Source organism: Arvicola amphibius, chromosome 15 (assembly GCF_903992535.2).
Source record: "Arvicola amphibius chromosome 15, mArvAmp1.2, whole genome shotgun sequence".
Taxonomy (NCBI): Eukaryota; Metazoa; Chordata; class Mammalia; order Rodentia; family Cricetidae; genus Arvicola; species Arvicola amphibius.
In genome coordinates, this window is record NC_052061.1 from 5731020 (window position 1) to 5754763 (window position 23744).

Genomic DNA, 23744 nt, shown 5'->3' on the forward strand with positions numbered 1-23744 from the left:
CCACACACACTTCCTGCCGCCAGAGCCTATTCACTTCCGCTGGGCACTCGGCTCCTCTTGCTCTCGACTGTTAATGGCGGGCGGCGGCTTTTGAGCGGGACGCAGATAACCGCTGCCCGCCCTGCGGACATCTCCCCTGGCCCCCGCTTTCTGCAAGTCGCCAGTGTCGGAGCTGTTCAGCATGTCTGTGGTGCCGCCGAATCGCTCGCAGACGGGCTGGCCCCGGGGGGTCAACCAGTTTGGCAACAAGTACATCCAGCAGACCAAGCCCCTCACCCTGGAGCGCACCATTAACCTGTAAGTGCGGCGAGGCCTCTGCGGGCAAACCACTCCCACCCGGTTTGCGGGTTGTCCCTCCGGGATGCGCGCTTCCCTCTCTCCCCGACCTCTTTCTCGCCCCCGATTTGGCAGTTTGCCTTTGCCTTTATTCAGTCATGGTTAAAACCTACGTTTGCTTTGAATTCATCATAATGTGTATGTTCTTTGAATCCTTTGTTGGTGTTTTCATTGCACATGTATTTGTTTTTTTTTGAAATGGATAACTATAATTTTGTAGGGGGTCCTTTTTTTACAGTAAGTTTTCCAGATTTCCCTCTATAGGTGGTAGGGTTTTCTTTCAGTGTTGTGTAGTATTCCATCAAGTGATCACATTTTCATTTTCGTGCTGTCTGTCTAGTCTACCTCTTGCGTTCGTACGTCTTGTCTACTGAAGTGACATTATCATCGCAGGCACCCAGCAGTCCTAGATTGAGAGTACGCGCTTTGTTGTGTCGGTGTTCTTTTAGACTGTTGGAGGTATCTTACTTAATTGCCTAAAAAGCCTATTTGCAGGCAGGCTTCCTCCCCCCCCCCCCCCCACACCTTCCTCTTAAGCAAATCATTGCTTTTCGAGATCTCTCTTTAAAAAATGTTGCTGTAGCAAGCAGTCGGGATTGGAATACAGTTCACTCAGTATTTGGTATCCCCCCCTGCCCAGTGTGGAGCTGATACTAATGGGGAAACGTGGCCAGTTTAGGCTGGTTATGTGTTTAAAAAGTGCAAGACTTTGCTGATTGTGGTGTTTTGGATAAGTCGTAGTGTTTCTCACTTTCATAGTCAATAAATGAACTTTTCTTTCTAAAACCAAGTGTGACATGAAATTGAAAAGATACTATTACTGTTTTTTTGGCAAAACAAGTGCTGGCTTGGAAACTTAGACAATAAAATATGAGGTTTATAAAACCTGGAAATAGCTGATAGTGGTGTCTATACAAATCAACTTTTTTTTTTTTTTTTTTTTTTTTTTGGTTTTTCAAGACAGGGTTTCCCTGTAGTTTCTAGAGCCTGTCCTGGAACTAGCTCTTGTAGACCAGGCTGGCCTCGAACTCAGAGATTCTCCTGCCTCTGCCTCCCGAGTGCTGGGATTAAAGGCGTGCACCACCACCGCCCGGCACAAATCAACTTTTGTACCAAAATATATAGTAGTACTTTAATTTCCTGTCACATGCTTATAAGATTCCTGTGAAATGGAGAAGGCAAGAGCTGTTTAAAAGAATGAGCAAGCACGGGAGGGGCTTGCTAACTGGCAGAGAGTTTGCCTAGTGTGTTCAAGGCCCCAGACCCCATCTCCAAGCACCTCAAAATGTGAAAACTGAAAGCACAAGTTCTGCATTCCTTTTGTGATAGGCCAGGATCGTGGTTTATATATCCTTCCCTTGGTTCCTGGATCAGCTTACATCAGGCCATTGTGCAGAATTGTTGAGTAGCTGTGCTTTCTGAGATGTTTTTCAGGTGAGCATGTTACCTTTTCTGTGTCAATGCAGTGTTGAGAAATAAAGTGCTGTGAACGCGAGTTCGCCTGGGTGAATTATCTATTAAATGAGAAGCAAATCTTTGTTTCTGCAGTGTATTTTCATTTAGGCAAAACTAGATGGGTGGCTTTTGAAACACATCTGTGCATACACCTGGCTAGGTGTCCAGATGAGCAAGTAAGATGGATGCACGCAGTGAAATGCTCACAGTGTGATGTGGAGAATCTGCTCTATGTGGGCGGGTACTCAGATTTCACAGCCGGAAAGTCTAACGTTTCATTCTGCTGAGATCTTGTGATGTAGGAGATAGCCACTGCAACAGAAATAGTTTGTGTCTGGTCTTAGTTCTTTCTATCGCAAGTTGGGAAACCAAACCTTAGCACACATAAAGCAGTACAGAAAGCTATGTGTAGTAACTTCTTCCTAATAATGATATTAGATTCATTATTGGATCTACAGCAGAGTTATCTGTAGTCTTTAAAGGCCCCTGAAAATGGCATATTTTCATTATTTTAGAGCTACTTTATGCTTAGAATTTGACTTCTGGAATGTTTTTCTTTTGGTTACCTTGATTTCCCTTTTCAAGAACAACTGAGGAGAGTATGTTGTTGCCTATTAATATCAAGAGTTTTGTATGTGTTGCACATGGGTGCTATAAGCATTCATGCAGATGTGTGCACTTGTAGGTGTGTGTGTGTATGTTGGCAGCATTTGTGAATGTATGTGTGTGTATCTGCACACGTGTGGAGGAAGTCAGGACAGAGTCGGTTCTCATCTTCCACCTTTTTGATAATACAGTCTCTCATGGGATCTACAACGGGAACCTGTTGGGCCACCATGCTCATATTTGGTCTGTTTGGTGCTAGTTGAGTGTTTGTTTCTTTGTTTTTGCTGGGTGCTGGAGATTGAGTTTAAGTTCTCATGCTTCTTTGATAAGCACTTTTTTGGGGGGAGGGATAAATGAGGGGATTAGCCATGTTCAACTAAAACATTCTTTCTGAGAAAAAAACTATAATCAAGGGGCTGCAAGTTAGAATGTGTGATAAAATATAAATGTGGATTTTAAACCTTAAGGAAAGTTTGATCTTTACTAAGCAAGATGAAGTTTTTAGCACTTTAAATCTTATTTTAGATTCTAGATCAGGAAAAGAGGCTATTCAGCTTAGATATGGGTAGAAGAGTAAGTATACGGGATAGGGTAAATGCAGAAGTCTTAAGAAGTCTCAGAGGGAAAAAGAAAACAGGTCTAAGCCACTGTAGTGATGTGTATCCTTAGTTCCAGCACTTGGGAGGGAAAGACAGACAGATCTCTGTGTTCAAGACCAGCCTGGTCTACAAAGTGAGTTCCAGGCCAACTCTTTCAAAAATCAAGCAAACCAGGGAAGAAAAAAAGTTAATCTGAAAAGGAACTAGAAAAATCTTAGTATTGCTAACTGGGAGAAACAAAAAATAATTGCAGAGGGATCAGTGAGGTGGCTCTTCAGGTAGAAAAGTGCTTGCTGCCAAGATTGATGATGTGAGTTCAATTCCCAGAACCCACTTGATAAAAGGAGAGCACAGACTCACACAGGTTATCCTCTGACCTTTGTACACATGTCATAGAACACCACATGTATGTGTGTACAAAAACACATTTTTTAAAAATTTAAAAGAAAACAAAGGAGATGTTAACAGACAGTGGTGGCTCAGCATATATGAGAAAAGAGATTAGCTATTAGTGTCAGTTAGTTAATAGAATTTATAACTAGGTTAATCAGAAGAACCAGGTTGGTTATTTGGTATTAGTGTCATGAAATGATCTAAAACCAGTATGGATATCCACTTTGTTAAGTATTTCAGGGACCTTAGTAGGACAGTGCTGTCTGTGCTTGACACATGGAAGTTCTGGCTTCAAGAGTCCAGACAGCAGCATTCTGATCTTTGTTATCTCCTAGCTGGTTATGATGCTTTGGGCTAGTTGTCTTTGAGCACAATGTAGCTTTGACCATCTGTTTTGTTTTGTTTTAGACAGGGTTTCTCTGTGAAATAGCCTTGGCTGTCCTGGAACTTGCTTTGTAGACCAGGCTGGCCTCAAACTCAGAGATCCGCCTGACTCTGCCTCCTGAGTGCTGGGATTAAAAGTGTGCACCACCATTACCCGGAGACCATGTTTTGTTTTTGTTTTTTTGTTTTGTTTGTTTGTTTTTTAATGTTATTTTGAACTGTTGGTAAGTAAGACCATCTGTTCTCATGCTAAACGCTTGTCTTTGCTTCACAGGTACCCGCTTACCAATTATACCTTTGGTACAAAAGAGCCCCTCTATGAGAAGGACAGCTCTGTTGCAGCCAGATTTCAGCGCATGCGGGAGGAATTTGATAAAATTGGGATGAGAAGGACTGTAGAAGGGGTTCTGATTGTACATGAGCACCGGCTACCCCATGTGTTACTGTTACAGCTGGGAACAACTTTCTTCAAATTGTAAGTGGTGTTGAACATTTTAGCCCTTTTCATTTAAACAAATACTGTGAAAAAGTCTTGAAAGAAAACAGTCATGGTTCTTCTCAAGTGTAGTGCTTATTTTCCAAAGAAGATAACTGCATTCTCATGTTTGTAACAGTCTTGGCCGTCTTGGAACTCATTCTGTAGACCAGGCTGGCCTCAAACTCAGAGATCCGCCTGCCTCTGCCCCCCAAGCGCTGGGATTAAAGGTGTGCACTGCTATCACTGGACTGAAATCTGCATGTTTTTATATATTGTTAATATCCTTGAACTAGAACAGTCCAAGCTCAGTTTCTAGAAGCAGTTATTTTCATGTAGCTTAATCATTTGAGTCCATAACTCTTTAAATATTTACTTGCCCACCAGTAATATTGTGCCAAAAAGAAAGGCCTCAAAACTAAATTGATATTTTTGAGAAATGTACCATAAAGAATGTAGTCTGTCTGTTCTCTGGGAATTTGCTATACTCCATTATATATAACTTTCTGTGAGGAGGCTGTGGTCGATTGCTGGCCAGTGATTACGTTTATTTTATTTATTTATGTATATATGTATATATATATATATATTTTTTTTTTTCTGTTAAAAACTAGGATTATATATGATGGCTTGGTACTTAACATTATGGGTTCAACTTTACAGCACATCTGCCACCTTTGGTCCTTGTTTGATTGTTTATCAGATGGTACTGAAATAGGTCTTGCTCACTTACTTGATGAAAACTATAATTATTGTTTTCTTGCTTTTATCCCCAAATTGTATTGAATTGAAAGCTGAAATTCTTAATCTTTTTACAGACCCGGTGGTGAACTTAACCCAGGAGAAGATGAAGTTGAAGGACTAAAACGCTTAATGACAGAGGTATTTTTCAATAATTTTATTGCCCATTTGAATACCACCAACTTAATTTGAGTTTTTATGTGTCTTATAAAAATAAGTTTAATTTGAATAGTTTGTAGTCAGTAAATACAACTTAAACCTGAATTAGTATAATACTTATTTTCTGTAAAATAAGCGTGTCTAATTTTTGTTCTTGGGAAGCTGAGGTAGAAGGATTCCCTTAAGTTCAAGATCACTTGGGCTACATAGTGAGTTCTATGCCAGCTAGGCCACAGAGTGAGACCCTGTTGCTAAATAAAATAAAATAGAATAAAATATTGATGAAGCAATAATGGTAAATTGCCTTTTTGGTAGAGATTTTAGAAGAACCACAAGAAACCTACTCACCTTTTCCTTTGGTTCTTTTGAAAACTACCAAAAAGTCAAGAAAAGGCTAACCTTTAAAAAGTATAAATTCAGTAGTATTTAAGGAAGGCAAAATGAGACATTAGCAAAATAATAAGTAAATAAAATAGTATCAGTAAGTTGGAAAGAGATGGGAAGTAGTTGGGCTCCCCATGCCAGACTTAGCAGAAACTGTGGCCTACTCAGCAGGAGAGCAGCCAGAATCAGTACTGAAGAACGGGGAGGCTGAGGACTTGCAAGGTCCCACGGTCAGTGAGCCCATCCATGAGCTACAGGTTGTATTTATCTATCTATGTTGTTTTTCCCATTCAGTCCAGTTGAACAGCGACCGACTGGTGACTGGGTTTGTAGGAACTGAACAAGCCAACACTTAGCTGTAAAAGTTTAGGAGATGGGGAGAATATTTAAAAGCTTTCATCCTAAATGAGTGGTCTTTGAGTCACTGAGTCCAGTTGTGAAGGGATTGAGAGCATCTCTGCAGAGTGGAGCAGAACAGTAGGGAAGAGGATGGTACTCTGTTGGAGGAGGGGCCACTTGATCATTTCCTGCTGCCCAGCCCCAAAATAATCACACAGAAAACTGTATTAATTAAATCACTACTTGGCCTGTTAGCTCTAGCTTTTTATTGGTTAACTCTTACATATTAATTTAACCCATTTTTATTAATCTGTGTATTGCCACGTGGCTGTGGCTTACCGTCTAAAAAGTTTTAGCATGTCTATCTCTGGCAGCAGCTCCATGGCGTTTAATTCCACCCTTTTTCTCCCAGCATACAGCCTGGCTTTTCTTGCCTAGTTCTGTTCTTCCCTACCATAGGCTCAAAGTAATTCTTTATTCATTAACCAATAAAAACAACATGTAGACAGAAGGACCTCCCATACCATATCCCATTTTCTGTTCAAACGAAAAGGAAGTCTTTAACATAGTAAAATTACATATAACAGAACAAGAATTACAGTTACAATATTTATATCTACTTTATCTTTTATTATAACTAAGGAAAACTATAACTATAATTTTTTTAACTCTATTAAAGACTCTAGAAGGATATGATGTTACCTAAGTAAACAGGAAATGTAAGCAACTTCGAAAACTTGAATTGACAGAGACATCTCACTGCCTGGACAGTCAGCCAAAGTTTTTTTTGTACTGTTGGGGCATCCAATTTTTAGCCCACAGGCCCATAGTATCCAGCAGACTTTTTTATGAAGCAGAAATTTTAAAATCAGTTTTGCCTATATTGGCAGTTTGTCAGTCACATTTTTTGTGTGTGTGTCCTGCAGAATGTCTGGCAGACTCTTTCATGAAGCAGGAACCCCGAAGGATTGTCTCACCTTTAGGCAAGTTCAGCAGTCATTTCTCTGCAAGTCATGCATGTCCAGTTCAGTATTCCAGGCAGGAGCAGTGTCTTGCCCAAATGGCTAGCAAACTCAATAAGGAGCCTCTGATGCCCATCTTCCTCTTGAAGTAATTGGTACTGCCAGGAGCAGATGTGTCTCATCGTCATGAAAGTTCTAAGTTATTAAAACATTTTAAATGCCATATTTTGAAGGTCTCTGAAAGATCTGAAGACTACCTATCCATCTGAAATACATCTCTATACATCTAGAAAAATCTAACTAACATGACTACAATTTTGACTATTATAGATGACTCTATTAAGCTATATTTTTTAAATTATACATTACATTTTTAAATGAGCTGTACAAACACAATACCTTAATCAAGAGCACAGTTATACATATAACAAAATTGACCTTAAATTTGTATCAGTAAACCAATATCCATGCCAATGTATATTATTTATATCTCTATTATATTCCCCTTTAAATATAAAGAAACATCTAAAAACAATATTTGGGAATAAAGGACCTCCCATACCAGTACTCAGCACAGAAGGCTGTAGAATTCTGCTCTGAGGAGAGTGAGCAGTCCAAGAAAAACCAGGTGATATTTAGAGTCTTCTCAAGAGGGATCATATCTGTCTCAGAACTTCTGCACCCTAGCAATGCCCGTCATTTCACTGTGATGTCCTTACTTGTGAGTGGATAATTATACAAGCATTTCTGGCTTGTAAAGAAAGCTTTTTAAGAAAATAAGGCCTTAGGCTGGATAGTGGTGGAATATACCTTTAATCTCAGCATTGGGAGGCAGAGGCAGATGAATCTGTGAGTTTTAGGCCAGTGAAAGAGTCATAAAAAATATGATTTTCTTGAGTAATAGAGGAAACAAGGGGCCATTTGGAAGACTTTAACAGGACTGGCAGAATGACTTAGTAAAAGTGCTTGCTACCAAGCCTGGTGACCTTGGTTCTAGCTCCAGAACCCACATGCAGGAGAAAAAAAAGAATTGACTCCACAAAGTTGACCTCTGATCTACACGTGTGTACTGTGCTCACTTGCCATACACACATTGTACAATAATAAAACTAAAAAAGAAAATCAGTCTCTCAGATCTCCCAGAAGTAATAGAAGTAATACAGGAAACTTAAAAATCTGAATCATTTCTTCATAATTGTGAAAGAATACAATTTACATACTAGAACTCTCTAATATAACTCTAAAGCAACAGTGGGAGAAGTAATTGTTTTAACATTTGCAGAAATTTCAAAACTGTTATCTCTTGTGTCCTTTCTTAGGAAACAGTAGAGAAAGTTTGCTTCCAAGATGAAGGGATAAAGTAGGAAAGATGATAGAATAATGAGAACATTAAAGTCCAGCTCTGTAGGAGAGGGGCCAAGGAAAACCTTAGTGCCCTACCCGTGAAGCTGGGCTGTGCACAGGGCAGAGAAGACTGATACAGGAAAGTGAAGCCCGGTAGCTTAGTTGTCTAAGCTCTCAGGTAGTAGGGCATCAATCTGGTGATAGCAAATGAAGTGCAGCAGTAACTCTAAAGGACAGTTGTTCCATTTAATTATAGTTTACTAGTTGTTCTTTTGTGCAGGTAGTCATTAATTTAAATACTGAATACTTAATTTAATCAGATACTGATAATAGAAGGGAGATGGAGAAAAGCATGAATGAGCACTATGGGGGTGGGGTTTTTTGTCATTTTTGCTATATAATTTTTCTCTGTTCTCTTTCCTCCCCCGTCCTTTTCTACCCTTCCCAATGGTCCCCGTGCTCCCAGTTTACTTCCCATGTGTATTAGATCCATGTATGTCTCTCTCTTAGGATCCTCTTTGTTATCTAGATTCTATAGGATTGTGAATTGTAGACTGTTGTTTTTTTGCTTTATGTCTAAAAGCCACTTATGAGTGAGTACACATTATATTTATCTTTCTGCATCTGGGTTACCCCACTCAATATGTTGTTTTCTAGGTCCATCCATTTGCCTGCAAATTTCAAGATGTCTTTATTTTTTTCTGCTGTGTAGTACTCCATTGTGTAAATGTACCACATTTTCTTTATCCATTCTTCAGTCAAGAGGCATTTAGGTTGCTTCCAGGTTCTTACTATGACAAATAATGCTGCTATGAACATAGATGAACACATGTCCTTGTTGTATAATTGAGCATCCTTTGGGTATATACCCAAAAGTAGTACTGCTAGGTCTTGAGGAAGGTCGTTTCCTAATTTTCTGAGAAATTGTCATAATGATTTCCAAAGCGGCTGTACCAGCTTGCACTCCCACCAGCAATGTTTCCTTTACCCCACATCCTCCCCAGCATAAGTTGTCATCAGTGTTTTTGATCTTGGCCATTCTAACAGGTGTAAGATGGACTCTCAGAGTTGTTCTGATTTGCATTTCTCTGATGTTGAACATTTTCTTAAGTGTCTTTCAGCCATTTTAGATTGTTCTGTTGAGAGTTCTCTGTTTAAGTCTGTACTCCATTTTTTTTATTGGATTATTTGTTCTTTTGATGATCAGTTTCTTGAGTTCTTTGTATATTGTGGAGATCAGACCTTTCTCTGATGTGGGATTGGTGAAGATCTTTTCCCATTCTGTAGGCAGCCGTTTTGTCTTGTTGACTGTGTCCTTTGCTTTACAGAAGCTTCTCAGTTTCAGGAGGTCTCATTTGTTGTTTCTCTCAGTGTCTGTGCTACTGGGGTTATATTTAGGAAGTGGTCTCCTATGCCAATGTGTTCAAGTGTACATCCCACTTTCTTTTCTGTGAAGTTCAGTATGGTTGGCTTTATGTTGAGGTCTTTGATCCATTTGGACTTGAGTTTTGTGCATGGCAGTAGATATGGATCTACTTTTCATTCTTCTACACGTTAATATTCAGTTTGCCAGCACCATTTGTTGAATATTTTTTTCCATTTGATATTTTTTGCTTCTTTGTCAAAAATCAAGTGTTCATAGGTATATGGATTGATATATGAGTCTTTGATTCTGTAGTAGAGTTTGAAGTCAGGGATTGTGATGCCTTCAGAAGTTCCTTTATTGCACAGGGTTGTTTTGGCTATCCTGGGTTTTTTGCCTCTCCATATGAAGTTGAGTATTGTTCTTTCAAGGTCTGTGAAGAATTGGAGCACTATAGTTTTAATACCTAAATTCTAATGTACAATTGAGGGAGGTGAAATTAATGGAGTCATACTGATAGCATAAGCCTTTGATATGTATTGATATAAGAATGACATTTTGCTTCTATTGTTTTCCTTGCCAGAATCTGTAACCTGAGTCTCACTGAGAACAAAATCCTGATCAATATTCCTCAAGATTGTCAAGGTCATCAAGCTATAGAGTTCTATACTACACAGTCTAGAACAGCTCAGGGAAAGTGATGACCACATGTCTTGTATCTTAGATGGGATCCTGGGCCTGAAATGGGACATTGGGTACAGAATTAAAGAGACCTGAAAACTGTATAGGTTTTTTCGGTATAGTGTTGATTCATTAGTTTAAGATGGTAAAGGTAGAGGAAAGGTGTCGGCATTATGGGGAGTTCCTGGCACATCTTTGGAAGGTTTCTTAATACGTAAAACTATTCTAAGACAATTGAAAAATGAAAAGATAGTTTTAAACAGAGACAAATATCGGGGGAAACATGAGGAGCTGAGTGTTACAGCCAGTGGGAGTGAGTGAAATGAGACAGGAGATTGCTTTCTTCTCTGAAGTCTGCAGAGCCGTAGTTGACCAGTGAAATGGGCATAACTTACTTCTGTTATGTGTGTGATTGTTTGCCTGCATGTATGTATGTGCACCATGTGGTCTCATGTGCGTTTATTTAGTTTGCTCACTGTACTACTACTTTTCATAGATACTGGGCCGTCAAGATGGAGTCCTGCAAGACTGGGTCATTGATGACTGCATTGGTAACTGGTGGAGACCAAATTTTGAACCTCCTCAGGTCAGTGTTCAGTTGTTTACCAGGCATTTGGTTAAGCAGAAAGCTCACTTTAACTCCAGACACTAAAAAAGATCAGGACCAACAAGATGGCTCAGCAGGTAAAGGTGCTTGCTGCTAAGCCTTATGACTTTAGTTTGATCTCTGGAATTCACATGATAGAAGCAGAGGATCAATTCCCATAAATTGTTTTCTGACATCCTCATGCATGCTGTGGCATACACACACACACACAAGGAAATTTTTAGAAATGAAAAATGACCAAAGTAGACCATTGCTTCCCATTTCTTATTCTCATTTCCTTAATTTTGATTAAAAAACATTTTTAAAACCAAACAGCTTGTTGAGCAGTGGTGGTGCACAATTTTAATCCCAGCACTCAGGAGGCAGAAGCAGGCAAATTTCTGTGAGTTTGAGGCCAGCCTGGTCTACAGAGTTCCAGAACAGTCATTGTTGTTACACCGAGAAATCCTGTTTCAAAAAACAAAACAAAAATCCAAACAGCTTTTCCCTTTCATGTGTATGAGTGTTTGCCCGTGTATAGTCTGTGCTTGATGCCCAAGGACGTAAGAGAGGGAATTGGATCCCCTGGAACAGGAGTTGGGATGGTCGTTAGTCACCATAAAGGTGCTGGGAACTAAACCCTCCCCTCTCAAACAAATGGAAAAATTTTTATTAATAAAAGATCAGGGGCTGGAGAGATGGCTCAGAGGTTAAGAGCATTGCCTGCTCTTCCAAAGGTCCTGAGTTCAATTCCCAGCAACCACATGGTGGCTCACAACCATCTGTAATGGGGTCTGGTGCCCTCTTCTGGCCTGAAGGCATACACACAGACAGAATATTGTATACATAATAAATAAATAAATAAATATTTAAAAAAAAAAAAAGATCAAAATAGAGTTTGACTTTCAATTTCTTTTTTTAAACTCCTTAATTTAGATTTAGGAAACTAACAAACCAAGCAGAATTTCCTTCTTCTATTTTTATTGTGTGCGTGTGTGTATTGAAAGTGCTATGTAGCCAAGTCTGGCCTTGCACTGTTCGCCTACCTCTTATCTCCAAAGTGTTGGGATTACAGGTGTTCACAGATGATAAACCACATTTTTAGAATGATACTGTTTTGTTGTTTTCTTCCTTTTTTTGAGGTGTTGGAGATTGAACCAGGCCTTAATGCATATTTGGCCCATCCCTTTTTTAAATATGTAAAAGTAGATTTGCAGTAAAGAAAATTCATCTTTAACAGCAATTCATGATGGGATATTTTCATACTGCCCTCCTGCTGCTGTTGCACATTCCTGTCCTCACTATGGACTTTTGTTTTGAGACGTGTTTCTCTGTGTAACAGTCTTGGACGTCCTGGAACTCGCTTTGTAGACTGGGCTTGTCTCGAACTCAGAGATCTGCCTGTTACCTTCAGAGTGCTGGAATTAAAGTGTGTGCTACTACCAGCTGGCCACCATGGACTATTCTGAAGTAAATCCTAGGTATAATTTCAATTGTAAGTATTTTAGTGTGATTGTAAAAGATAAGGATTTTATTTTATAAAAAGATGACAATGGATACTAAAGGGATGGTTCATGGGGTAGGAGCCCATACTGTTCTGGTAGTCATTCCCAGAATATACATTAGGTGGTTCACAGATTCATAACTACTGTAACTCCAATCTCAGGGGATCTGATACCTCTCACCTCTGGGCACCTGCATCCATGTGTACAGACACACATGTGTACACGTAATTAAAAATAATGAAAATAAAGACTGGAGAGATGGCTCAGCAGACCAGAATCAGTTCCCAGCACCCACAAGATCGTTCATAAGTATCTGTAACTCCACTTCCAGTGGATCTAAGACCTTCTGGCCTCTGAAGGCATTAGCCACATAGTTAATTTAAGGAAGGGAGTCTTTAGTAAGTCTGTGTTTGGGACAGTGTGAACACATTCACTCTCCCAGCGTTCGTTACCAAAGACCTTGGTGTGTGGGATTCCCAGGAGGGCAGGAGCCCAGCAAGTGTCTAGACTCCTAGGGGATCGCCGCAGCTAGAGACTGAACTAGAGTAAGGTGGACATAAAGGCAAAAGGCCAGCATGTAAATTTGAAGAGGTCTGGCTGTCTTAATCAAATAAATGACTTGCTTTATCTTAAAACTATCAGATAAACACTAAAGCCCAGCTGCTTTCTTGTACTTGCAGACAGTTCTAAGTCCTGGATCTTCTGGAGGACTTCTGGAGTGTTATGTAGCTATTTCAAGTCTACTTTTGAAAATTGGCTGTGTGGAAAAAAGTTTCTTCTAAAAAATAAAAAAAGCTGGGACTGGGTTGTAGGACCTTGTGCCTACTATACAAGCACTCAACCACTGAGCTACATCCCAACACAAGACAAGAATACAACCATTATCATACTAAAGTAATCTCATCAAATATATCATCACTATTTTCATATATACTGATTCTTTTAGTTGTTTGTTTATATATTTTTTAAGACTGGTCTCTTTACGTACTCTTGGCTGTCCTGGAACTTGCTACTAGATTGGACTGGCCTTGAACTCAACAGAAATCGTCCTGCTTCTCCCTCATATATGCTGTGATTTAAAGCATATGCCACAGTGTTTGTTAGGGTTTCTATTGCTGCAGTGAAACACCATGACCATAGAGCAAGTTGGGGAGGAAAGGGTTTATTTGATGAACAATAACAGCATTATTGTTCATCACTGGAGGAATCAGAACAGACAGGGCAGGGTCCTGAAAACAGGAGCTTATGCAAGAGGCCAGAGTGGGGAGCTTCTTACTTCTTACAGGCTGGCTTGTTTCCCGTGACTTATAGAACCCAGAATGGCACCACCCACCATGGGCTGGGCTCTCCTCCATTGATCACTAAATGAGAAAATGCCTTACAGCTGGATCTCAAGGAGTCATTTCCTCAGCTAAGGCTTCTTCCTCTCTAATGATTCTAGCTTGTGTCAATTTGACATACAAAACCCCCTAGTACATCCACCATGCCTGGCTGTCCTAATTATTTCTGTTTTTATATTTGCTTAACTTAGGATAGTCTCATCTCATGTCTCTCTTACGTTTACAAGATTAACCCTTTTCTCTTACCCTCGTAAGTCATTTAAATGAAAATAAATGGTCTTGTGTCGCAGAATAGTACTGCTCTTACTGTATAGCCGTGAGCAGCTAGATTAATACTGCTAAGGGCTGTCAAGGAACTGTCGAATATCCCTTCAGATTGTCAGAAAGACGGAAATCTAGAGATTCTTCCCTTTCAGGTTAGACGGAATTTCCCTACAGTTTCATGAATTGAGACACTTTCCAAACTCCAGAAAAGCTGAGGGGGGGGGGGGGGTTAGAAAGCAGAGTGAGACTGTAAGAGCAGCGAGGCATCTCTGATGCTCCAGATGTGCCTGCCCTGACATCCGAGGAGGGTCTGTGTTAGAGGCATGAACATCTTATTCCAGTGGGAGTGTGACCACACGAACTCAAGTGTGTCTGCTGTATATAAGTCATAATGATTGATAATGTTATTGATGCTCAGACTGTCATACTTGGCTAGTAAGTTGGACCTTAATTCTTTGGACAGATCAAAAGTTCTATTATTGGAGAGCTTCTTTTCATAACAGTATGTTCCAGGTCAAGTGTTACACAACATTGGCCAGCAAAAGATGTTTTGTCCTCTCCTGACTGCTTCATGTAGCTGAGATGAGCACACAGGGCTCTGTGGACACTGGTGTTCCTGAGAATTGTCACAGCACATTTGTGTCCTGGCTTTAGAAAGCAAAATTTCATACACATATGGTGAAGTTGCTATTTCAAAGATATATACAACAATTACTCTAAACAGGCTTTGGTTTATTGGACATCCTTGATCTAATTGGAAGGAAAGTGCTCAGTGATAACTCAGAAGCCTTCCAGGTTGTTTTCTGAATACTCTCCTTTATCTCCTCTACTATGGCTCTGGCTATTCCTTTGCTTAGACTTCCAGAAGCTTAAGGCTGGCCCTGGAGTAAGGATGTAAATACAGTGCCCTGTGCTTACTTAGCCTGTGTCACTGGTGTCACTGTGGGAGGCGGCCGCTTCCTTGTTTCAGTCTTTTCGTAACTGGCACCGGCTCAGCCATTAAGACCAGGACTGGAGAGACGCCTTTAGAAAGGGGAGCTGCATTTGCCCCCTTTTTTGTTATTTGGCCATGGTTTGTTGAGTGTGAAGTAGAGGTGTTTTCAAGTGTGCTGCCTGGACTCCTCACCTTGTTATCCCCCACTGTTAATATTCTGGTTTTCATATAGATCCCCAAAACCTGGGAGAGTTGCTTCATTTCATTTGTACTTTAAGGTAGTGCTGGTGTATAATTATCCTCCTGGTTGGGCGCCAGTGGGGAACAGAGAATATGGAGTAAGCAGTAGACTTTTGTAATGACTTAAGGACTGAATGTCCGTGTGTCTTCACTAAACTGGGTAATCTTGGGGAAGTGCCCGTGTAAAGTGAGTGTGGTTATACCTCTTTTGGCAGCCATGGCCTTTAGCCACTCTCCTTGTATGTTTCTTTTTAGCACTTTCTAAATCCTCTGTCTTCAAATACAACCCCAAAAGGAAACAGATTTCTGAGTATACTGTTGGAGAACGTAGGAGAGATTTGTGTAATACAGACATAGTAAAGGAAGAAAAAAAAAATCCCTTTCCTCCCTCTATGTCAAATTGTTCTCAAGCAGTTGTTTCTCTAGTTCTTCCTGTTCCTTTAGTTTTTCTAAATACTTTCTCCATTTTACCCAGCAGTTAGACTCCACCAACTGGCAGAAATCCACTTAGCTCATCCTGTGTTCTTAAGCATGTGCCATGTGTATGGGGGCGGGGGTAGGAGGAAGAAGCAAAGGGCATCTTGTCAAATACCTCAAAGGCTTTAAGGTTTTCAATGGAGTAAACATGACCACATCAGGATTCTAGAACTTAGAAATGGCGGAAGCAACTTTAGTTAAAACCGAAATTTGATTGTGTTATAACTTCCTCCCCTCATATATTCTGTGACTGTTTGAATAGCTGATGGATTTACTGCTTGTTATTGCATGTGTGCGAAGGCACGTAATGTGTCTGTTATATAGGGGCCTGTTCAGCCCAGTGAAGGGAAATGGGACAGTAGTGTACTACCAACAGTAAGTATACTGGGAAGTGTACATTCAGAGAACTAAATGGAGCCATGGTGTATGTGTTACAGTAAGACTGAGTTAAGGTAGGAGTATAGTTGAGCTTCATGTCTGAAATTGGAAAACTTGATAATTAAGACATGAGGTGTAAAGGAATAGTGATGCTTGAAACCTATAAGTTCTTCTCATTTTCTGTTTTAGTATCCATATATTCCTGCACATATTACAAAGCCCAAGGAACATAAGAAGTTGTTCCTAGTTCAGCTTCAAGAGAAAGGTAAGGCATGTGTCTGGAAGACCGCTCTCTAACAGCTCTTACAGAGCACCCTCAGTTTCCTTGAATAGCTTTAGGTTCACTCTAAGGCTGAAAACACCTATCACACTTGAGTAAACTCACCTAGTTTCTTTGTGCCAGTTGTGGTGTAGGGGGGCATGAAATCTAACTAGAGCTTGACGTCTTCATCCCAACATTACACTCCTACCCCACTCCCAAAAAAAACAAACCTCAAGATCTCCTGATTCTAACTTCTTCCCTCTCAAGAATTGAGCTCACAGACTTTCACTACCACCCGTGGCTTTTGTTTTTTTGTTCTTTTATATTGAGACAGGTTCTTGCTGTGTAGCTCAGGCTTGCCTCCAAATTAGATCAATCTCTTTGTTTTAATTCTGTGTAATGCATGCACTGATGAGTGCTGGTGGTGGGGACTAAACTCCAGTCCTCTGGAAGAACAGTAATTGATTGCTCCTAACTGCTGAGTCATTTTTCAGCCAGCCTGCTTTGCCTCCCCTTCCTTCGTTCCCTCCCTTCCTCTCTGACTGTTAAGTCTTCTTAGGAATGCTGTCCTTTGTTGACCTGGAGCTCACCAATTAGGCTAAACTGACTGGCCATCTGTCTCCACTTTACTGGCATCAGGATTACAAGCACACACATAATATGGGTTTTGAGGATTAAATTCTTTTCCTCATGTTTGGAAGACAAGCCTCCAAATCTCGATCTTCCTGCTTTAGCCTCTGGAATGCAGGAATTATCACAGTGTCTGGCTCTATTTCTTGTAATAGTTTTATACAAGGATTAAAAATAAATTTACAGTACCAGGCCAATTCTCATCTTGCTTTTTAAGGTGTTTATGGCATTTCTCTCTTGAGAGGTTAAGTTTCAAGTATGTGTCTATAATCTCTAGAAGACACAGGTAACCCAAAATGATGAATGAGAATTACCTTTTTCTCAGGACTGGGGTGATGGCCCGGGTAAAGTGCTCACTGTGTTAAGATTCAGAACCTGAGTTTGGCTCTTCAGCACCCATGTAAAAAGACGAGCATGGTGGTATCCCTCTGTAACCCCAGAAAGGTAGAATCTGGGAGTTCTTTGGTCAGCCAGTCTAGCCAAAACAGTGAGCTTCAGGTCCACTGAGAAACTAAAAATATGAGGTAGGAAGGGATTGAGAAAACACCCTGATATCAGCCACTGGCCTTCACATATGCTTGCATGGCCATTTGAACACACATCAAAGCTTTTCTGAAATGTAAAATTGATTAGTTACAAAGTGGGAGTAAACATATGAAAGAGTCAAGAAATCAAATACTTTTTTTCTTTCTTTTTAGCCTTGTTTGCAGTCCCGAAAAATTACAAGCTGGTAGCTGCACCATTGTTTGAATTGTATGACAATGCCCCGGGATATGGACCCATCATTTCTAGTCTTCCTCAGCTGTTGAGCAGGTATTGAAAGTTGAACATTTCTGATGGAACTATGTAAAATACCTAATTAACAAGATTTAGAGCCACTTGAGAAGCGATAGTTTGCAAATTTTAGGGTTTAAGGAAAATAAAGACAGTCAATGTTTTGTTTTGTTAAACCTCTCTCCCCCTTTCTGAGACACGGTTTCTCCATGTAGCCTTGGCTTTTCCGGGAATTCACTCTGTAGACCAGTCTGGCCTCAAACTCATGAGAGATCTGCCTGCTTCTACCGTCTGAGTGTTGGAATTAAAGGTGTATGCCACCACTGTCCAGTCAATGTATTCTTATTGTATGTTATTGATAAATTAAAATATGACCGAAAGTACCCCAAGACTGAAATTATGGCATGATGTTCTGATACTCTTATGATGGTTCTTCCGCAGATCTGTTATCTTCCACAATTAAGTTTGCAATCTATTCAAAGAAGAGATGGTAAACAGTTAATATTTAAAATATGAAGTAGTTGTCTATATAAAAATGGGGATAACCAAATCTTTTAGTATAGTTTAATTTCTTTATGTTTTTGTAACTTACTGTACTTAGTTAGGCCTGAATTGTCAAATAGGATACAGTCCTATAGCTTTATGTGGAATCTGAATTTTGAAGCAGATAGGCGGTGTGTGTGTGTGTATGTGTGTGTGTGTGTTGGGGTGGTGTTTGTGGTTTTTTGTTTGGTTTTGTTTTTGCAACAGGATCTCTCTCTATAGCCCTGACTGTCCTGGAGCTCATTCTGTAGACCATGCTGGCTAAGAACTCAGATCCGCCTGCCTCTGCCTTGGAGTGCTGGGGTCACAGGTGTGCGCCACCATGCTTCACTTGAATGTGCATCTTCAAAATTGATTTTTATTATGAGTTTCTTAAAGCTGACCATGGATAAGAACTACAGATAAAACAGTTAAGGTCAGGCATGGTAGTGTACTCTGAGTTCAAAGCCAGCGTGCTCTACATAATAAATTCTAGGCCAGCCAGGGTTACGTTGTCAAACAAAAGAAGAAAAGAATATGGAGAAAAATACGGAAAAAGAACTGGAGAGATGGCTTAGTGGTTAAGAATGTATATTGCTCTTGCACTGGATCTGAGTTGAGTTCCCAGCACCCTTTCTGGGTAGCTCATACCTGCCTCTGGCACCTGTGCTCACATGTGTGTGCACACACACTTTTCACTCTCTAACTTGCACTTGCTTTTAATAAATAAAACTTTGTTGATTGTGCAATTAGTGTTCAGATTTGAATCCCACTTTTTATTTTGTGCATTGGTGTTTTGACTGCATATAGATCTGTGTGAAGGTGTTAAATCCTCTGGAGCTGGAGTTATAGAGAGTTGTGAGCTGCCACGTGGGGGCTGGGACTTTAACCCAGGTTCTCTGGAAGAGCAGCCAATGCCCTTAACAACCGAGCCATCTCTTCTGCCCTTTTAATACTTGCTGGTAGTAAAAGTTTGGACAAACTCTTAAACTTGTTTGCCATATACTTCATATGCAGATGAGGATGGTAGTTTCTTCGTATGACTGTAGGGACCAAGTCAGATAACACATAAAAGTGCTTAGAGTATAGTACCTAGGACTACTTAATACCTGTTCAGCATCACCCTAGTGGTGGTGTTAGCTCTTGTGGAGTTTGGTGAGAGCAGAATTGGCCTTTTACTTTGTCACTAACCATCCTTCAGCGTCTGCTCCTCTACTTTGGCCTCTTTCTATGTCAGGTAATGTACATGAGCACGTGTGTGCACATAGCAAAGGACTTGGAACAACTTTCTATGTCAGGTAATGTACATGAGCACGTGTGTGCACATAGCAAAGGACTTGTAACAACTTTTTATGCCTTTAAGGAACTTTTGTAGTTCATAATTAACCAAAATCACACTCTTAATGTTTCTCATGGTAAGTGTTCAGCTGCACTTGTGTAAGCTTGACCAATGAGGGCAAACTGTCTTAATAGAAATGCTAAGCATGTCCAAGGAGGGAAGTACTTTCCTTGTTGAAAGTGGAAACTATATAACTAAATAGTGTTTTTAATAAGTTTTCTGTTTGTTTTTTTTTAAACTCAGGTTCAATTTTATATACAACTGAATTCCTGCACAGAAGTAACGAAGCCGTCTCTGTGAGCACAGCTTACACACATAGAAGAAGAATTGTAGAGAATTTTTGGTTTTCCCTAAATGGCCACATCCTTCCTGTTTGAAGAGTAAAATTAATATGAACTAGGTAGTGGTGTAAACATGTGACAGTGTTCATTAATTGTTTGTTCTACTCATATGTTTTTTGTACAACATTAAAAAAGGTGAACTTCCTATTTGTATTATTATTTTTTTAAGTTTCTCATTAAACTCTAGAAACTCTTATAGTTGAGGATCTTCCTCCCTGCTTTAGACTGGGGAATATTGAAGCATGATTGTGGTTTAGATAAGTTGAGCTTGATGGGCCTTTTGCTCCAATAGGATACAGTCTGGGCTGTTACAGGTGTTTGTAATGAGTGCTTTCCAATTCTCTGGGGAACTAAGTTTATCTGATTAATTCCAAGGCTTAGTGTGTACCAAACAAAACTCCAGTGAGTTGTTATAAAGAATTCCCAGTATATTATCTGATGCGTATATTTTATAACTGTCTAGGCCTTACTTCACAAGTCAAAAGATGTTCCACATTGGGAAACCGTTAAGATTAGGTAAGCTAAAAACCACAGGAATTTGGTATAAAAAGGTCCGTTTAGAACTCAGTGCAGTACTTTGCTCTGTATAAGGGATAGTGACTATTTGCACTGCTGTGATTGCTTACTGAGCCATGACAAAAATAACATCAAGTTACAGTTAGGGGAATCTGAGGTGTTGTATACTTACTGATAAAAATCTTGATTTTATCAATCAGTAAAGCTTTTCAAAAATATTTAGAATAGGCTGGGTATGGTGGTACACTTGGGAATCTAATGTTGGAGGACCAAGAATTCCAGGATAGCCAAGCTACCTAGCAAGTCCCTACCTCAAAACACAATACACAGGAATAGTCTGAATCATCTAGATTCTAGAGATCAGGACAGGTTTTGTCAGCCTAAGAGAAAATAGCAAATTTAAACTTCTAGTACAATGCCTAGTTAGGGGAATAAAGTTTTAGGACAGAGATGGTTGGATATGGAAACACATACCTTTAATTTCAGGACTCCAGAGGCAAAGGCATGCAGATCACTGCGTTCCAGGCCAGCCATCACACAGTGAGATCCTGACTCAAAAAGAAGTTTTAAGGGCTGGGGAGTTGGCTTATTAGTTGAGAGCACCTCTGCTTTGACGCAGGACTTGGATTTGGTTCTCAGCACTCACATGGTGGCTCACAGCCATCTGTAACTCCAGTTCCAGGGGATCTGACATGGCTGACCTTGGGCACCAGGCATGCATGTGGTCCATATATATATATATATATAATATATATATATATATATATATAATATATATATATATATATATATACACATATACACACATGTAGGCAAAACACTTATAAAAATTTAAAAAAAGGAAAAAAGACTTGGCTGGCTGTGTCATTACTTACGGTCAGTGTAGTTGCTTATTGCGGACTTGTCGCCTGTAGGCTTAAATGTAATGAAAGTCTTTAAAGGTGTATCAAGTTGTTAATAGGAGAAGCAAGCTTGATTGGTTCTCATGTTTTATGGTGTCCATTACAAGACCTGTCTCCTGAGTACTGGGCAATAGCACATGTATGTCAATACAGTCTTCTGTTTAGCTTTGACAGTCAGGTCAAGAGTGGACAGGGAATTAAGTTTAGAGTCATGTCACCTTTCATGTAGTGTGACACTGACTAACTGCCCATGTTCACTGTGGTTAAGCAGTATTCTACAAGACCAAGAGTAACTAACTTCCTCTGAAAAGCCACTAACTCCTTGAACACTCCTTTCCCTCAGGACCCAAAAGTCTTGCCCCAATGGTTTATGTTAGCATCTTCCTAGTTTAGCATGGTTTTATTGATTAGTCCAGCTAATCCTTCAGATTGGAGAAGGTAGACAAGCACAGGTTGACAAGGCTCATCTTCCATTATTGGGCACTCAAGTAAGATGCTACTGTACCTCAGGTGTCATTGTTGGAGTTCTGGGAAGGCGAGGGAGGAACTTTTCTCCTGCCTGTGATGTAGGGTGCTGGCAGAAAGCAGTTCTTGAGTTGGAAGAGTCATCTGATTCAAATCTACTCTTGTCCCTTGTAACTTAAACTTTGACCCAGAAATACCTGGTCACTTCTTCCAACTCTTAAGTGCTTGAGCCAGCCATTCATATTCTGAGAGCTTTCAGTTACCTGGTGTTCTAACCTTGGTATGTAAGGGAGCTGGTTTTATTTATTTATTTAAAGATTTATTTATTATGTATACAGTGTTCTGTCAGCATGTATGCCTGTGCAGGCCAGAAGAGGGCACCAGATCTCATTACAGATGGTTGTGAGCCACCATGCGGTTGCTGGGAATTGAACTCAGGACCTCTGGAAGAGCAGTCAGTGCTCTCAACCTCTGAGCCATCTCTCCAGCCCAGGGAGCTGGTTTTAAACAAAATTCCCATCACAAGTTTTAAAGCCTTTGGTCAATTACAGTTGAATCCCAATAATTTTGTTTCCCAAAGAGTCGAGAGGAATTAGAGGGGTTCAGATTTCATGTGTTCTTTAAAGTACTCAAAAAGAGCATGAGTTACAATTTTTTTTGATATGTAACATCACTTAGGACATGTCTTAGAGGGTCATTTCAATGACATACATACTAAATGTTGGAGAGTATTAAAATAAGCCTTTGAACAACTGACTTTTTTTTTTTTCGAGACAGGGTTTCCCTGTAGTTTCTAGAGCCTGTCCTGGATCTAGCTCCAGGTTGGCCTCGAACTCAGAGATCCGCCTGCCTCTGCCTCCCGAGTGCTGGGATTAAAGGCGTGCGCCACCACCGCCCGGCAGAACAACTGACATTTTTAACCTAATTTCTTACAAATGAAAGCACTCTTGTTATTTCCTCACTAACACTAGTAGTACATGCTCTATACAAAACTAAGTGACCCTAGGAAATGTTTAAATGAGTAAAGGGAGAAAATGAAAAACTAACTCAATTGCTTAAAGTCATGTTTAGGACTGATCTACCCTGTTGGAGAACAGATGGAAGACTACTGTGAAATCGTTTTTTTTTTCTTTAGAAATAGCACTAACTAGGTGGTTCAGGAGGCAGAGTCAGGTGGGTCTCTGAGTTCAAGGTCAGCCAGGGCCACACAGAAACACTCAAACAATAAAAGAGTAGGCAACACTTAAATGGCACAGAATCTGTACATTAGTTTGTATTCTTTTTAAAGAAAGTATGTATGGATGTGATGCCTGCATGTCCATGGACGGCAGAAGAGGGCATTAGCTCTCCTGGGACTGTAGTTAGACACGGTTGAGCTGCTAGGTGAATGTTGGGAATCTAATTCCTGTCCTCTGCAAGAGCAGCCAGTGCTTTTAACCACTGAGCTCTTGTAAAGGCCTGCTAGAATTCCCATGTTCCCTCGTGTTCGAGCACCCCTCAGTGCACGAGGGAGTAATGGCATTTAGGACTTCATTCTTTATTTTGGAATTCAGTTGTTTTTGTTTTTTTTTTTTAAATTTAACTTTATGTGCTTTAGTTTGAAGGTGTCAAATCTCCTGAAAGTAGAGTTCCAGTTGTTAGTTGCCACGTGGGTACTGAGAATCGAACCTCTGGAAGAACAGCCAGAGTGCTCTTAACCGCTGAGCCATCTCTCCAGCTCCCAGAACTTCATTCTTTTTTGTTGTTGTTGTTGTTTTTTTTGTTTTGTTTTTTTGAGACAGGGTTTCTCTGCAGCTTTAGAGCCTGTCCTGGAACTAGCTCTTGTAGACCAGGCTGATCTCGAACTCACAGAGATCCGCCTGCCTCTGCCTCCCGAGTGCTGGGATTAGCCGGGCGGTGGTGGCGCACGCCAGAACTTCATTCTTAAAGCACCTGCTTTGTCAGTTGAGATGAAATGCTTGAGTAGCCTCTCCTCCATATCTGAGCTCCCCAAACTTAGAAGTTTTTACTAATTCTTAATGTTCAGAACAGCATGTGGAGTGCTGCCT

The 23744-nt window shown here is 40.2% G+C and overlaps 1 protein-coding gene across 1 annotated transcript; it reads left to right on the forward strand.

Annotated features, from left to right (window-relative positions):
* The first annotated feature begins 34 nt into the window (after positions 1–34).
* Positions 35–19960, forward strand: Nudt21 (nudix hydrolase 21). Its single transcript, XM_038312788.1, has 7 exons — positions 35–297; positions 4048–4248; positions 5067–5130; positions 10718–10807; positions 16135–16210; positions 17536–17650; positions 19716–19960. The coding sequence occupies exons 1-7, from the start codon at positions 182–184 to the stop codon at positions 19735–19737; spliced, it is 684 nt and encodes a 227-aa protein (XP_038168716.1). The 5' UTR covers positions 35–181; the 3' UTR covers positions 19738–19960.
* The last annotated feature ends 3784 nt before the right edge of the window (positions 19961–23744 follow it).

Coding starts and splice junctions, on each gene's coding strand:
- Nudt21 (XM_038312788.1), top strand. CDS start 182: ATGTCTGTGGTGCCGCCGAATCGCTCGCAGACGGGCTGGCCCCGGGGG. Junction 4,249..5,066: donor GGAACAACTTTCTTCAAATT/GTAAGTGGTGTT, acceptor ATCTTTTTACAG/ACCCGGTGGTGAACTTAACC. Junction 16,211..17,535: donor AGTTCAGCTTCAAGAGAAAG/GTAAGGCATGTG, acceptor CTTTCTTTTTAG/CCTTGTTTGCAGTCCCGAAA.